General features: G+C 35.1%; 1 protein-coding gene across 1 annotated transcript in view; it reads right to left on the bottom strand.

The window, feature by feature from the left end:
• Positions 1-14,860, bottom strand: part of LOC131802801 (uncharacterized) — a 169,562-nt gene that overhangs the window by 5,670 nt on the left and 149,032 nt on the right. The window contains 6 exon segments of the mRNA XM_059123429.1: positions 8,764-8,838; positions 8,898-9,189; positions 9,240-9,370; positions 9,772-10,198; positions 10,717-10,758; positions 10,760-10,837. Coding sequence (XP_058979412.1) covers positions 8,764-8,838; positions 8,898-9,189; positions 9,240-9,370; positions 9,772-10,198; positions 10,717-10,758; positions 10,760-10,837 — 1,045 coding nt within the window.

The raw sequence follows: 14,860 nt of genomic DNA, 5'->3' as shown, positions 1-14,860 counted from the left end.
ATCGGTGAATTTGTCTATTTTCCCGAAATTCAAGAGGTTAGCTATAATTTCTGAATGTCTAAAATTGTTAAAGATAATACCCTTCATGATTTATTTTTTTGTTGTAAGGATTCCAAATCTTGGTGGAACTTGACTTTTAGCAAGAATGATTAATACCCTTCATGATATATTTTTATTGTTGTAAGGCTTCCAAATCATGGCTTTTAACATGAATGATTTTTCAAAGTTACAAGAATTTTTTTTCGTAAATATTCTATTGAAGATTAATTTCTCCTGATTTAGCTTCCAGTGACTTTTACTTGTTTCCAAATAAAAAAATGCCTTGCTGGCAAGCTTTTTACCTCAAATGAAGTTTCAGGAGATTATATTGAAAAATAAAAATATTTTTGAAAAATTAACTATTCTCTTTCATTGATAGACTAAGAAGTTTCCGAACCGCCCCTGTTCGTTCAAAAACAGCAATCCCATTTGGCCAAAAGACGTAAAAGCATACTGTAATTTTCATACAAAACAAAATACGCAACCCACATTATTTGAAAGTTAAGTGACAGTAGTCCAGTCAAAGTAGGCATTTGAAAGAGCAAAAACTCCCAAAAAGCTGATATTTGATATGGAGCTAGAGCTTATCATTAAAAAATGATAAAACTGCCTATAAATCCTATGCGTGCAAAAATTTTTGCAATTGTAACTTGCGTATGTATAAAAATCGGATTACTTTGTATAATTTTCTGATATCCAGTTCCGGAAAATAGAAAAAGTTTCATGTGATCTTAATGAGGAGTTCGACTAAAAAAGTTTAATGAAAAGGAAATCGAAAGAGGAACCCGACTCTTGAAACCGAAATCAATACAATATTGAATTGTTATGTGGGAAACCAGGTTAAAAAAAACCGCCAAATGCTTTATTTCAAAGGTGACTGGGAAATATGTGCATATTATGTATGGTGTGGCGAAATGTTACCCCCCCCCCCTTTTTTTATGGCTATTTTGACTGGACTATAGTAGCGATCAATCAATCATTGGTATTGATATAAGTATTAGATTTAATTTGGTTAACATGCCCTAATTTGGCTATTTTCTAAAGCTTTACAAACAGTGATTAAAAATGAATCCTAGATATCTAAATTAACCTCCAAGGAAAAAAGATCAAATCAAAATGAAACAGAATTGAATATATAAGATGTTTGAAGTATCGGCTAATACAGTTAAAATGTAAATAATTAGAGTTGTTATAATGGACAGTTCACCTAATTGTGGTCTATAGATATATTACAGTTAAACCTGGGAACTGTACCCAACACCTTCAGATTGCTCGTTTAAAGTTCGCTTAATCGGATAGACCAACAACTCCGGCGTAAACTGGTTAAATGTCCTTTTATTTTAACGGATATTTTAAAAACATTGTAAAACGTTATAATATTGTATAGTAGACTGAATGAGGTTATGTATGGAACAAAATTCGTGCAGATGACCGCTGTAGCTTAGCTGGCACACTTGCGATCTTTCAATGAAATTTTTAGTTTGCATAAATTTTGTGGTATTTGATTAATGTAGAGTTCAATTTCCTCTTTCAAGACTTGCGTCGTCGTCGTCGTTTTCGCATAAACAATCGACTCCAAAAAATCGAAAGGTTTAAATCTAAGCGGCCAATCTTCAAAACACAAAATAACACGACCGGGAAATGACTGATGTAGCACTTGAATTGTTCCTCTCGCTATATGACATGCTGCGCCGTCTTGTTGAAACCACATGGCCTCCTCATTCATTTATTCAATTCTAGACAAGAAAAAAATGGTTATAATTTCACGATACCGAACACCATTGACTGTTTGAGCTTGACCTGCCTTATTTTGTTTAAAAAAGGTTTTTTTTTTCGATTTTTCCAGCCCAACCCCACACAGTGACATGTTCAAGATGCGTTTTTTTCTCGAGTATTTTCCTCATCCCAAATACAATATTCTACTTATTGATAAAGCAATCGGGATAGAAATGGACCTCGTCACTGAAGATGATTTTATCAGCAAAATCAGCAATTTCAGGTTGTGTTGTATATGTAAACTGGATATTGACACCACTTTTATTTTATCTGCCAGAAGGTAACCCTATTTTCACTAACATTCTCAATTCCGTATTCTTTAGTTATTAGTTCATAGTTTACTCTTGTAACTTGTTCATCACAATCTTTCTTAATGAAATAAACTGAATTAAATTAAAACTCCAGACTCACAATACAATATTGAGTATACAATATTGGTGTCAGAAGTGGACAGACGGAGGCTGTTAAAACATCGCGGCCCCAGTTTGTGACGTCAGAAGACATAAATACAACAAGACCGCCACGGTTGCTCAACGGTTAAAGACTATTTTGACAGATTCGATTGGGCGTTGAAATTGAGAGGAGGATTATCAAGAGGATTATCATAATTATGCGCGCGTACATATGGGTGCTGAGCTAAATACGGCTCTCAAAATTCTAATTAGTCCTAAGAAGCCAGAAGAAATGAAATATGAAGAAATTAAAACTACATTGATAAATCATTTCGACGGAAGGAGAAATATTTATGCGGAAAGTTTCAGATTTCGACAGATACGACAAGATGTAGGGGAATCGATGGCAAATTTTTCACTGCGCTTGAAGCAAGCTGCGGCTTTGTGTGACTTTGGGGCATTCCTGGATAGGATGCTGATTGAGTAGATGATATTTGGAGTGGAATCCCGCAATATTTGTGACGAGATTATTACTAAGAAACTTAAAAGTTTTGCGGAGGCATATGAGTGTGCCATGCAAATTGGGTTTTATACCTATCAAGACAAAAATGGTGTGAAGCAGAAGTCGAATAAAACTACAGAGGTGAGATGTTATGGTTGCGGTGGTCGACACGTACGGAAGGATTGTAAATTCAAGAACACAAAGTGGTTTTCATGCGGCAAGGTAGGCCACATAAATAAAGTGTGCAAGTCAAATACAAAGCAGATAGAGGAGTCGTTGTTGTCAGATGAGGGTGAGGAGGCACATACTGAGGCGAATTGCAACAGTCAGAACAAAAGGGCCATTCGATCGGAAAATGGTCACAATGAAGATAGACCGCCAGAAAGTAGATATGGAACTGGATACGGGTGCTCCTTGCAGTATTATAAGCTTGGAGAATTAAAAGAACATAAAGCAGTCACCAGTGTTAAAGAAAGCGGACCGGCGATTTTAAAGTTATACGGGGCACAAGATTACGTGCATAGGACGTACCGTGGTGAATGTGTCTTTGGGCAGAACCAGTCGTAGGCTGAACTTATACGTTGTTGATGGCGATTTGACACATTATGTGGCGGTGAGTGGATCGCACATTATGTTCGAGAAATAAATTTTGCCGAATTGTTCCAAGACCCAATAGAACGCATCAAGGGGAAGGAGTTGCCAGCAGCGGCAGGAGAGAAGATAGCATCTATAGCAGTAAAAAAAACCCATACTGTCTGAACATCAACGGCAACAGCTGCTATTAGCCAAACATAAAGATATATTCAGTGATGTAGCGGGTAAGTTCAAAGGTCCTTGTATTTAAGTGCAATTAAAGCAAGATGCTACGCCAAAATTTGCAGGACCCCAAAAAATCCCATTCGCATTACAGGATGCGTATGCCAAAGAAATGGATGCTAAGATTGCGGCGGGATTTTACGAAAGAGTAGAGTATTCAGAATGGGCATCTACTACACATGTAGTGACGAAGAAGAATGGAGGCATACGTATTACGGGAAACTACAAACCAACCGTAAATCCACTAATTGTAATAGAAGAACGCCCAATTCCGAAAGCGGAGGATATTTTCAACAGGATGAAGGGCTCAACGGTGTTTGCCCATTTGGATATTACTGAAGCGTATTCACACTTGGTCCTTGACGAGGAATTTGCCCATGTCGTGACGCTGAATGCTCCAACACATGGACTGATACGTCCAACTCGAGCAGTTTATGGAGCCGCTAACATTCCGGCCATTTGGCAAAGAACGATGGAAATGGCTATACATCACATTCCTAATATTCTTATTTTTTCGACGATATTCTGATGTTTGCAACAGATGTTGATGATCTGTTGAAAGTTCTTGAGACTGCATTATGCAAGTTAAAGGAATTAGGATTTAAGTTTAAAAAAAGAAGTGCGTATTTGTGACGTCAACGATTGAATTTCTAGGTCACAAAATAGACGCAAATCCAACAAACACATTGAAGCGATTATGCATGCGACAAAACCAAGAACGTTGGAGGAGTTACAATTATTTTTGGGAAAGGCGTCATATTATTCGAACCTCATACCTAACCTGTCTACACTTGAGGGGTCACTTCGGGACGTTTTGAAAAAAGTAACGTCTATTGGAATAATAATACAGATGCGGCATACACCAAAATTAAGCAATATCTCCGCAAGTGCTGATCCCGTATGATCCAGCATTGCATATTCTACTTGCAACGGACGCCAATAAAACGGGACTGGGAGCTGTTCTGTCGCATCGTCTTTCTGATGGACAGGAACGTCCAATTGCTTATGCGAGCCGCACCATGAACGCGACGGAGCAACGATATTCACAAATCGATAACGAGGCGCTGGCCATAGTGTGGGCCGTCCAAAAGTTTTCCAAGTACCTGTATGCCCGTCATTTGACTCTGATTACTGACCACAAACCGCTGGTACAAATCCTACATCCGAGTAAGACGCTGCCTGTTTTATGCATATCCCGTATGACAAACTACGCCGATTTCCTTTCTAATTTCGATTTTGAAGTGGTCCACAAAACCTCGAAAGAAAACAGTAATGCGCATGTTTTGTCTTAAGTAACTCCAGCCAACAGAGTGATCAAACTCAGTTTTGATTAGGCCATATGTAATGACCTTGATGAATTCGACAGTTTCGTGATTCGCCAAATTAATCAATTACCGGTAACTGCTGAACGAATTTCGCTGGAAACGAGAAAGGATCCACATCTTGGTAAGATTACAAAGATATTGGAAAGTGGACAGTGTTTGTCAAAAGCTGGTTACAAATCACCTGAAATGAACTACAAAGTGTCGCCAGGGTGTTTAATGTTTGAACACCGAATTGTGATCCCTCATAGATTTCGGGGCGATTTAACGAAAGATTTGCATGGCGCCCATCTAGGGATGGTTAAGATGAAAGGAATATCCCGGTCCTTGGTTTACTGGCTGGGCATTGACAAAGACATTGAGAGCACTGCGAGGTAATGCGAGAAATGTGCAAAGTATGCAAATGCCCTGAAGAAGTGCACAGATCATCATTGGGAGTACCCCAAGGCTCCGTGGGAACGAGTGCACATAGATTATGTGGGTTCCTTTGAGGGAATGATGTTACTCATCATTCTCTAAATGGTTGGAGGTAAAGGTTACCAAGTCAATAACAGCAGCTGCGACGATTACATTGCTGGATGAAGTGTTTGCTACATACGCAGGACCATTAATAGTAGTTTCCGATAATGGAACGAATTTTTCTTCGCCTGAATTCAAGAATTTTATACAAAGAATTGGCGTTAAGTACCACAAATTTACTGCCCCCAACCACCCAGCAACTAACGGCCAAGCAGAGAGAAGTGTCCAAACGGTGAAGAATGCATTAAAGGCTATGTGTACAACGAAAATGACATTAAAGGAAAATCTAAACGAATTCCTGAGACAGTACAGGAATAAACCTCATTCGACAACGGGTCAGTCCCCAGCACAGTTGTTTCTAGGACAACAGTTACGCACACGTTTAGATCTAGTGCGTCCACAAGAAACTAGTAGTAAAGTAACAGTCAATCAGTTCATGAAGAGCAGCTGTAAACACAGGGAATTGGATCAAAGATCAAAACGTGTACTTTCTGTCCGGAAATCCACGCATTAACAAATGGTTTAAAGGCAAATTGACCAAGCCTTTGGGAGATGTCCACTATCAAATTCTGTTCCAGGAGAAGTATTATAGAAGACATATTGGTCAACTTCGTGGTACAGATCAAAATGATACTGACACATGCAGTCGTCGCACACCAGTCAACAGTAAGGAAAACTCTATGAATCATCCGAATAGCTACAGAGCTGGTTCGAGCATCGTCACCGACGAACAACAAGAATCGGTAATCGAACAAGACGAAGAGGACGTGGAGACCACTAACTTAGAGATTGAGATAGAACAGATCGAACAATTTTCAACTCCACCCTTCTCAACACATGGGTATGAGGACACCCAAGCTTTTTCGAATCTACTCCATTGCATCATCATCTGTTAAAAATGTCGACGAACGGGGACAAGGATTGCGGCGATCAACAAGGGTTCGAAGAGTCAGGGCCCTATTCTCTTCTTAGAGGGGAAGATTTGTATATGTAAACTCGATATTGGCACCACTTTTATTTCATCTGCCAGATGGCAACCCTATTTTCACTAACATCCTCAATTCCGTATTCATTAGTTGTTATTTCATAGTTTCCTCTTGTAACTTGTACATTACAATCTTTCTTAATGAAATAAACTGAATTAAATTAAAACTCCAGACTCTGAGTATACAATAATTGCATTTTCATTTACCCTGTACTGGATTAAATCTGTGTCGCTGTACAACACAACAAAGCTTTAAAAGTGCCGTCCGGGATACCTGTGCGCTGAGTGCAATCTTATACAGATGGTTATGGAAAACAATAAAATAAGTTGCCACATAGCTGGGCGCCGTATTTGTAGTGGTCGTCCAAATTATTGTGAGTACCACGAAATGATAACATGTGCTGTAGATATGGCTGACAATTAGGACATTTTCATCGTTTGATTACAATTTTATTTTGATAATTTTAAAGAGATACTAAATTAGCAGAATATTGAAATCGTTAAAATAAACAAACAAAAGATTTGAATTTTATGGTTCTGGAATTACTCAATCAGTGAATGGCTGTCACAGTGTAAATATTGTATTGATGTTAAAAAGTTAAACTTAAACTCGATTTAATACCTGGAACTTACGGAACATGCTTTCAATTGTCGCTGAAGCTGTATCAACGGTTGTTGTAGATGGATTCGAACAATTTGGCCAGGAATAAAATAAAATCTCGATGTGTTCTAAGAAAATTATGGCATCGTTGTACATTTTATAATCAAAAAATGTACACACCAAATTATCGGCCTTTACTGCTATTATTTGGATGATATACACATGTTATATATGTATCAATTGACATAAAACCTGTTACATCCTCAGATTATGAGTCGAAATTCCGGCTTCAAAGTGTCGGCGTCTTCGTTATGTGGATGCATAATATAATGTGCTTGAATATCTTTCTCTAAGCACAGGTTTGATAAAAACCGGAAAATAATTTTAAAAAACTTTTTGGCTATAACTCATTCTTACCGTTTCATTACCTTAACAACTTCACAACTTCCAAGTAAATTATTTCAAACGGTCCATATTAAGGGATTTTGAGTAAAATATGTCATTCTAGCTAACTGCATTTATATTAATAGGAATATATTAAAACTTCGCGCAATATGGCAGTGTATTGGACAGTTTAAACGATTGTACAAAATCCTTGAGAATATTCCCATACATCCCATCATTTTACATTTTATGTGGGTTCTGATCAGATTTTGGATATAGACTTCTGCTCCGGCGAACAGTTGCTGAATACATCTAGGACCCTCTAACATACCATAATTGGAAACACCTGTATGTTTTATAAGCATCCTGTATAAACAATGGACACATTTTCGAGGAAGTATTCTACCTATTTCAAAATATCAAATCAAAAGAAATTTCAAAATTTGGTCACGAATTAAAAAATGTGGACTGACACACAAAATGATAAATTAAAGACCATTGAGTTTAGAATTTGGAAAAATTATTGAAAATTATTGAAATATTTTTGCCGAAAAGGCCGATAATTTGAGAATCTGAATCGACAAAATTTGGTTGAAAATGTGTTTATGGTTGAAAATAGGTTAAATAGTGGACGTATATTGAAAATTTCAAGTGGGAAAATAGCCTATTAATTGACAGTACATTATAAATTATAGCTTAAACATTCAATGTAAATCATACTACAAAATACTAATTCTTGCAGCTATTTCGATTTCAACAATAAATGTGATAGATTTTACGAATATATCATTGTAGGATCTCCGATGAGGATTCTCAGGTCTTGTTAACGGAATGACAATTTTATGGTAAGAGATATAGACATTTGTGTAGTAATTTACATATAAATTCAAATATTATGTATGGATTTTGAATTGTAACGGTTTCTTTATTATTTTCAAACAATTAGGCGTTTTCAACATTTTTATCAGTAGTGTAAGAAAGTTTAACGTTTTTGGAAAGCCTTTCAACCAGAAACAAGTCTTGTTTCAACGAATTTTAAAGTATTGAGAGTTATGAAAACTTTCATGAGAGATAATAGAAATACCGCCCGGAAAATTAATTACCAATAAAAAATGGCAAAATTTGAATGGAGAAACGGAATTAAAAACGTTATTACCCGGGCACGGAGACGAGTTAATTTTTTCGAATCAGACACTCACTACAACAAAATAGACAGACTCCAAGTCCGCAACTCCGATTTTGACTTCCAAATGCAACCAACGAAAATTCTGTATCATCTTACACGTTCTAACAATTTCAGTCCGCCGCTTTAGCACTTGATGTGTGCACAAATAATGTTTGTCAAATTATAATCACAGCACACGATCAAACATAAAATTAAGAATATATAGTTAACCTGGTTAAATGATAAACGAGTTAGCACTTACCGTTAAGAGTCATATCATCTTCGAGGGATTTAAACCATTTTTGGATTGTTATTTCACCTTCTTTTAGGTCAATTCCTTCAATTTGGTGAAAATGTTCGGTTATGGTATCCGTAGTTCCAGGCGAATATGCTAACCTTTCTCGACCAATATCTTGCTAATATTAGTGAATTTAATAATGCATGGTGCCAAAGGATCCGTAGTATCTGTTGAGGAGCCCCACAATACGACTGGTAATGAATTCGTTTCCTCCAAGCGCTTTCCTCTCATAGAAACCCATTGTAATTCAAATTGTTTGATCGAATATCGAAACCAATCGATAGCTGATTTTGACCATGTTTTGACATTGCCGGCGGGACAAATACCGGCCAAATGGCAACGGTAAACTGCATTTGTCACACGATCCAACTGTGCACCGATCGAGAATAACTGGTGGAAGCTATTGAACGTATAGTCGCTCCAATATCTCGTAAAAACACCGAATAAGTTGTTTCCGAAACGTGCTCGTGATTCGCTTCGATGACAATGCCCCTGTACCATTCACAGTTTTTGTTGGTAGGAGGATCCGTTGGTGTGCTATTGTATTTGGTGTACACCAAACAATGACTGCCTATAGTCCATTTTTGGTTTTCTCTCGTTGGTAAATCGATACAATTAGCAGAAATGTGGAATTTCTCATTTAGTGTTTCTTGAATTTTGGCATGAAATTGGTCCGTCCCCATTTTCAATTTATATAATTGAATATAGAATTCCCCAGGGTCGACAATATGGGTAATAATAATTTGGGATCGCTGTACTGGAAGTGGTTCTAAATCTTTAGACGTTTTAAGACTGGTTATCGAAGAGCAGTCATTAGTCTTAAGATTCTCCGACACTATTATTCCCTTATGCGATGTGATTTCTTGGTCATTCGAAAACAATCCGAGGTTTGCGTTGTTTCGCCTGTTGAAATTCCATGTCTACTCTTCACTAAAGCTGCCCCGATATTAATGTCCAAGTTCTTTTACTCACATAGAGCAGAACCTGTAAGATCTTCTGATGTGCTCTGAATTTCCATTCTCAAGCATGGGTTCACAGTCATCTGCCTGAAGTCAGAAATTGCAGTTGCTGTGTAATTGTATGAATTTTCTTGCAATGGTTCAATGTCGGCCAATGTACACCGAATCGCATATTCTCGCTTTTGTCGAAACATTTCAGTTAGCGTGTATGCTTGGCGCCAGTTAATTGTCTCGGTACGCCCTTCATCGACAAGTCGTACCAGTAGTGATCCATTTCCTTTTACCTCTATAATTCGGGCTCGATGCCAAAAATCGGCAATGCTTACAGCGCAACTCACGCCAGGTTCAGCCAAATACATTTGCTGGCGTTGTGTCTCTTGTGCTCCATAGAACGAATTGAGGTCAGACAAAAACTTTCGTTTTTCTTCGGTTAAATCGTCCTGAAAAACGAAAAAAATAAAATCGATTTAAAAAATGTCCAACAAAAATGTCTACAATATTTCCTTTTCACAAATGTGCTAGATTTATGTGTTTGTTTCTCTTAGAAATAAATCTCTAGATTTAGTTTGCATCCGGAAGTAACTATTAAATTTAAATAATATTTGCTCACATGACATATTTCTTGGCACAAACCCGAAAAAACACTCAGTACAATCAACCTACTAAACCATTATTTAAGAAGGGAATGTAGTTATTTTTCTTGCTAAAAGTCGTCAAATAATAAAAACACGATTTATTCTTTATAGTCCCATTTTACAATAAAAAAATCATTTTGTTTTATTGAATTTTTATTTATTCTTCTAATGTACTTAATTATATCGGGTAGTGCGCACGCACATATAACCTCGGTTTGTCAAAAATTCAGCTGGGACAAACAATTTTCTTATTTACTTAGACTAACTGGCATTAAAAGTTTTTAAGAATTGTTTAATTATTAATATATACAGTGCATTAATACCTTTATAACATAAAATTCGTGTGGACCCACGACGTGTAGCATATTGAACCATTAAAATTTCGCCAGCCATCACATAAGTACGTGGAATTTGTTCACTGAGCTTCAAATTAGCAATGTCTTTCTGTAAAATAAATTAAAAAGAAAATCAGTTATTACAGGAAAAAAAACCACACTATTGCCAAAACCTCTCGACAATCTCATCATATTCGGACATTTTCTGTCGTATACCCCAAAATACCCCGGACCATAATGAAACCTCAAAAACCTAAAAAAAAATTAAGTTGCGTAATCAAAAACATTTGTACCCCATTTTCAATGTTTGCTCTGTTGCAGTCAAAATCTAATGGCTTTGTAATTTTGATTAATAAGTTGGAAAAGTTTGCAAATACCCATCAAGTACCTTTATATTATACCCATTTTAGTACCACTCATCACTTTTCGTACAATATTCAATTCCTGTGCCAACGGGGACAACAATAATATAATAATCATAATAAATTAGTAATGTCAGTTCGCACACTTAGAACACATGTCTAAAAACCACCTCATATACCAAACTTAGTTTTCAACATTGATTTTCGTACAATTTAAAAAGTTAAGTACCATTTTCGAGACCTTAAAGTTCGAATTTACAAAAACCTTTGGCCCTTTGGTACTATCTATCTATCTATCTATAATATATAAATATATATATATATATCTCATATCTATATATATCTATATAATATATATATATATATATATATATATAGATATATATATATATATATATATTATATATATATATATATAATATATATATATTATATATATAATTATATTATAGATATCTTTTTTTTTTTTTTTTTTTAATTTTATTTATTCATATAAAATCATGTACAATTCAGAAGTCCCGCGAAGCGCTAAGCTTGTCTGCAGTATCTATCTATCTATCTATATATATATTATATATATATATAATATATATATATATATCTATACATATATATATTATATATATCTATATATATATATATATAGATATATTAATATATATATATATATATTTTTTTTTTTTTTTTTATTTTATTTATTTATTCATATAAAATCATGTACAAATTCAGAAGGTCCCGCGAAGCGCTAAGCTTGTCTGCAGGATTAACTTAAATATAATTTGACTATACTACAAATTTTAATACTATTTCAAGTTCAGCTGTAGTATGGTTTAAAAAAAATTCAATTATTATAAGAAATATAAATGATGTTAATTCTTTCATAATCAAAAATATTAAGAATTTTTTTTTTTTATTTTTTCCTTTCGCTTGTCTTATATTTAGTATAGATATTGGTATTGAATTCATTGTTGTTGGGACGCTTACATTAAGCGATCGTTTGCCGTAATCGTTTTTGAAGCATGGTATCTTGATCTTCCTTCAGCACGTCTTCTGGTGTTTTGAGTGTGATCTATCTGCTGCAGGTAATTTGATTCATCGTAAAATTCATTCAATATTGTTGTCATATAGAAGTTTTCTATGTTCAGTAGTCCAGACGTTTGGGTAGATTTTCATTGTAATCTGATCGATTGTTATTTGTTAAGGTAGTGTTTGAATTAGCATCGTTTGACTGTTGTTGATTCCTATTTGAGCGATGTAAACTTTTAAGAAGAATTTTAAGCAGGCTGTTCTGTGCTACTTGAAGGGTTCTGCAGTTCGAGGCGTTTCCCCAGCTGATATCCATGACGTAAATAAGATTCGACAAGGGAAAAATATGCTTGCCTTAGCACTGTATATGGGGCGCATGTACTCAGATGATATAGAGCGAATGAAGACTTGCGTAGTTGCCTCTAATGTTATCTATTTGAGGTTTCCTTTCATGTTGCAGTCTAAAAGTATTCCAAGATATTTAAAAACATCTACTGATTCGATTTTGTGGTGCAGATTTCATTGCTTTGTAGATTATCGTATTTATTTTGATGAAGACATTCGTAGTTGTGACATAGTATGGAAATTTCTGTGTGGGGAATGTGTTTCGGTCGAAAATGCATGATTTTAGTTTTTTTAGCGTTTATAACCAGCCCATTGTCATGACACCATCTTAGCAGCTTATTCATTTCGTTTTGCATTCGGATTTCGGCTGAACGTATAGATTTGTCTGAAACGATTATGGCCGTGTCGTCTGCATATGAAAAAGTAATGCTGTCATTTAAAGTTTTTATCATATCATTGGCATATATTATAAATAAAATGGGTCCGAGTTTAGAGCCCTGTGGCACTCCATAATCTGACTGGTATTCTTGGCTTGTAACATTCAATTTTAACTTTAAATTTTCGACAATTTAGGTATTGTTCAAACCATTTTAAACAATGTCCTCTTATTCCATGCTTTTCTAGTATATTTAAAAGTTTTGGATGTGACAGGGTATCAAACGCTTTGCAGAAATCGATAAACATTACTAAGCATTGTTATATGTTTTTGGTCAGATCCGAAATTTATATATTTGATTTTTTTAGCTTACTGACCTCTGTAAGTTTTGCAAATAAAAGACTTGTTTTATTGCATTTTCCCAACGTTTCGTCACTTTTTGGTGACTTCTTCAGGTGATTTCGTCTATTTGAATAAAATAATGTAACAGTTAACAATATGGTCCAAATTACAACAATTGTAAACATATTCTTTACTTACACTAATATTCAAGACGTGCTTACATAGATTTTACATTAAAATAACATAAAAGACAATAAACAACGACTTAAATCTAGTATCACAGGTATGTTTACGTTATTGCCACTCCATAGCTTGCACTAATATTGTCGGTGTCTTCTTTAAGTTCATCGTTACGTCAATTTGTTGTTATATTCTCAGACTTTCAATCAGCAATCTCTTTTTCTCATTTTCTCTTTGTCTAATATTATTGTTTTGTCAAAATCAGGTGAGTGGCCTGTGTGTATCATATGTTGTGCTAGTGCCGTCGTTTCTTTCCCTTTCTGTATATCTTGTTTATGTTCTCCCATTCGTATATTTAGCGCTCTTTTTGTTGTTCCTATGTATATTTGTTGCATTTTTCGTTTTCTTTGCCATTGCATGGTATTTGATAAACAACATTGCTTTGTTGCTGTTTGTCGATTGGTGTTTTTGTGTTTGTGAATATGGAGCTAGCGTGTGTTTGGCTTGTAAGCAAAGTTTATATTTTGTTCTTATTATCCTCCGTAATTGTTGATTGTCAAAAAGTCCAGGAATGTATTTTACACCGTAAAAATTTGTCTTGTCTTCCGTTTGCGCTGTTTCGACGTCTTGTTGTTTTTTTCATTTATAATTTTTTCTTTGTTTCATCTATTAATGTCATTATAGTCTTGTAAGGAAAACTGTTGTTTTCAAAGTGTTTGTTATTATTTGAATGTTTTTCTGTGAAATTGTTCGTCACTAATGTTAAGAATTCTGTATATCAAGTTACGTGCCGTGTTTAGGATTTGAGATTTAGGTTGTGTGGCGTTGTAATTTATAATTCTGCCGGATGAAGTTTCTTAGTGTACCAGTCAAACATAATTTTATCTTTATTGCGTTGTAGCTTCATATCTAAATATGGTATACGCCTTCGTTTCTACTTCTATCGTGAATTGTATTTTTTATGGTATTTGTTAAGTGTGAGTAAGATTTCATCCGCATCGTCCTTATTATAATGGCTAAAATGTCATCTACATATTTAGCTATGTATTTGATATTTTGTCTCTAGTTTTTAGTTCAGCTAACGTTTTGTCAAGTAGGTGATCCAGAACTATATCTGCTATGGTAGGCGAAAGTGGGTTCCCCATGGCATTCAAATATTTGGTTATAAATCTTGTCCTTGTATGTGAAATAGTTATTGCCTTGAGGCAAAATTGCAGACATTTCAGGAATGTACATCTTGAAATCTTAGTGTACTGTTTATTTTATCCCATTTATCCATGATAATTTTTATTGCAGTATGTACTGGAATGTTTGTGAATAGGATATAACGTCAAATGATACTACTATTTCTGAATCAACGAGTTTTACATTTGAGAGTTTGTTTCATTTCTGTCGAATTCTTTATATTGTACTTCTCAGATACTTGTTCTTCAAATTTTACCTAAGTATTAGAGAGTTGGTAACACGGAATATTAATGGATGAGACAATTGGACGTAACGG

This window comes from Musca domestica, unplaced genomic scaffold (assembly GCF_030504385.1).
Source record: "Musca domestica strain aabys unplaced genomic scaffold, Musca_domestica.polishedcontigs.V.1.1 245, whole genome shotgun sequence".
Classification (NCBI taxonomy): domain Eukaryota; kingdom Metazoa; phylum Arthropoda; class Insecta; order Diptera; family Muscidae; genus Musca; species Musca domestica.
The sequence above is the reverse complement of the archived record's forward strand: the minus strand, read 5'-3'. Positions and strand labels throughout refer to the sequence as shown.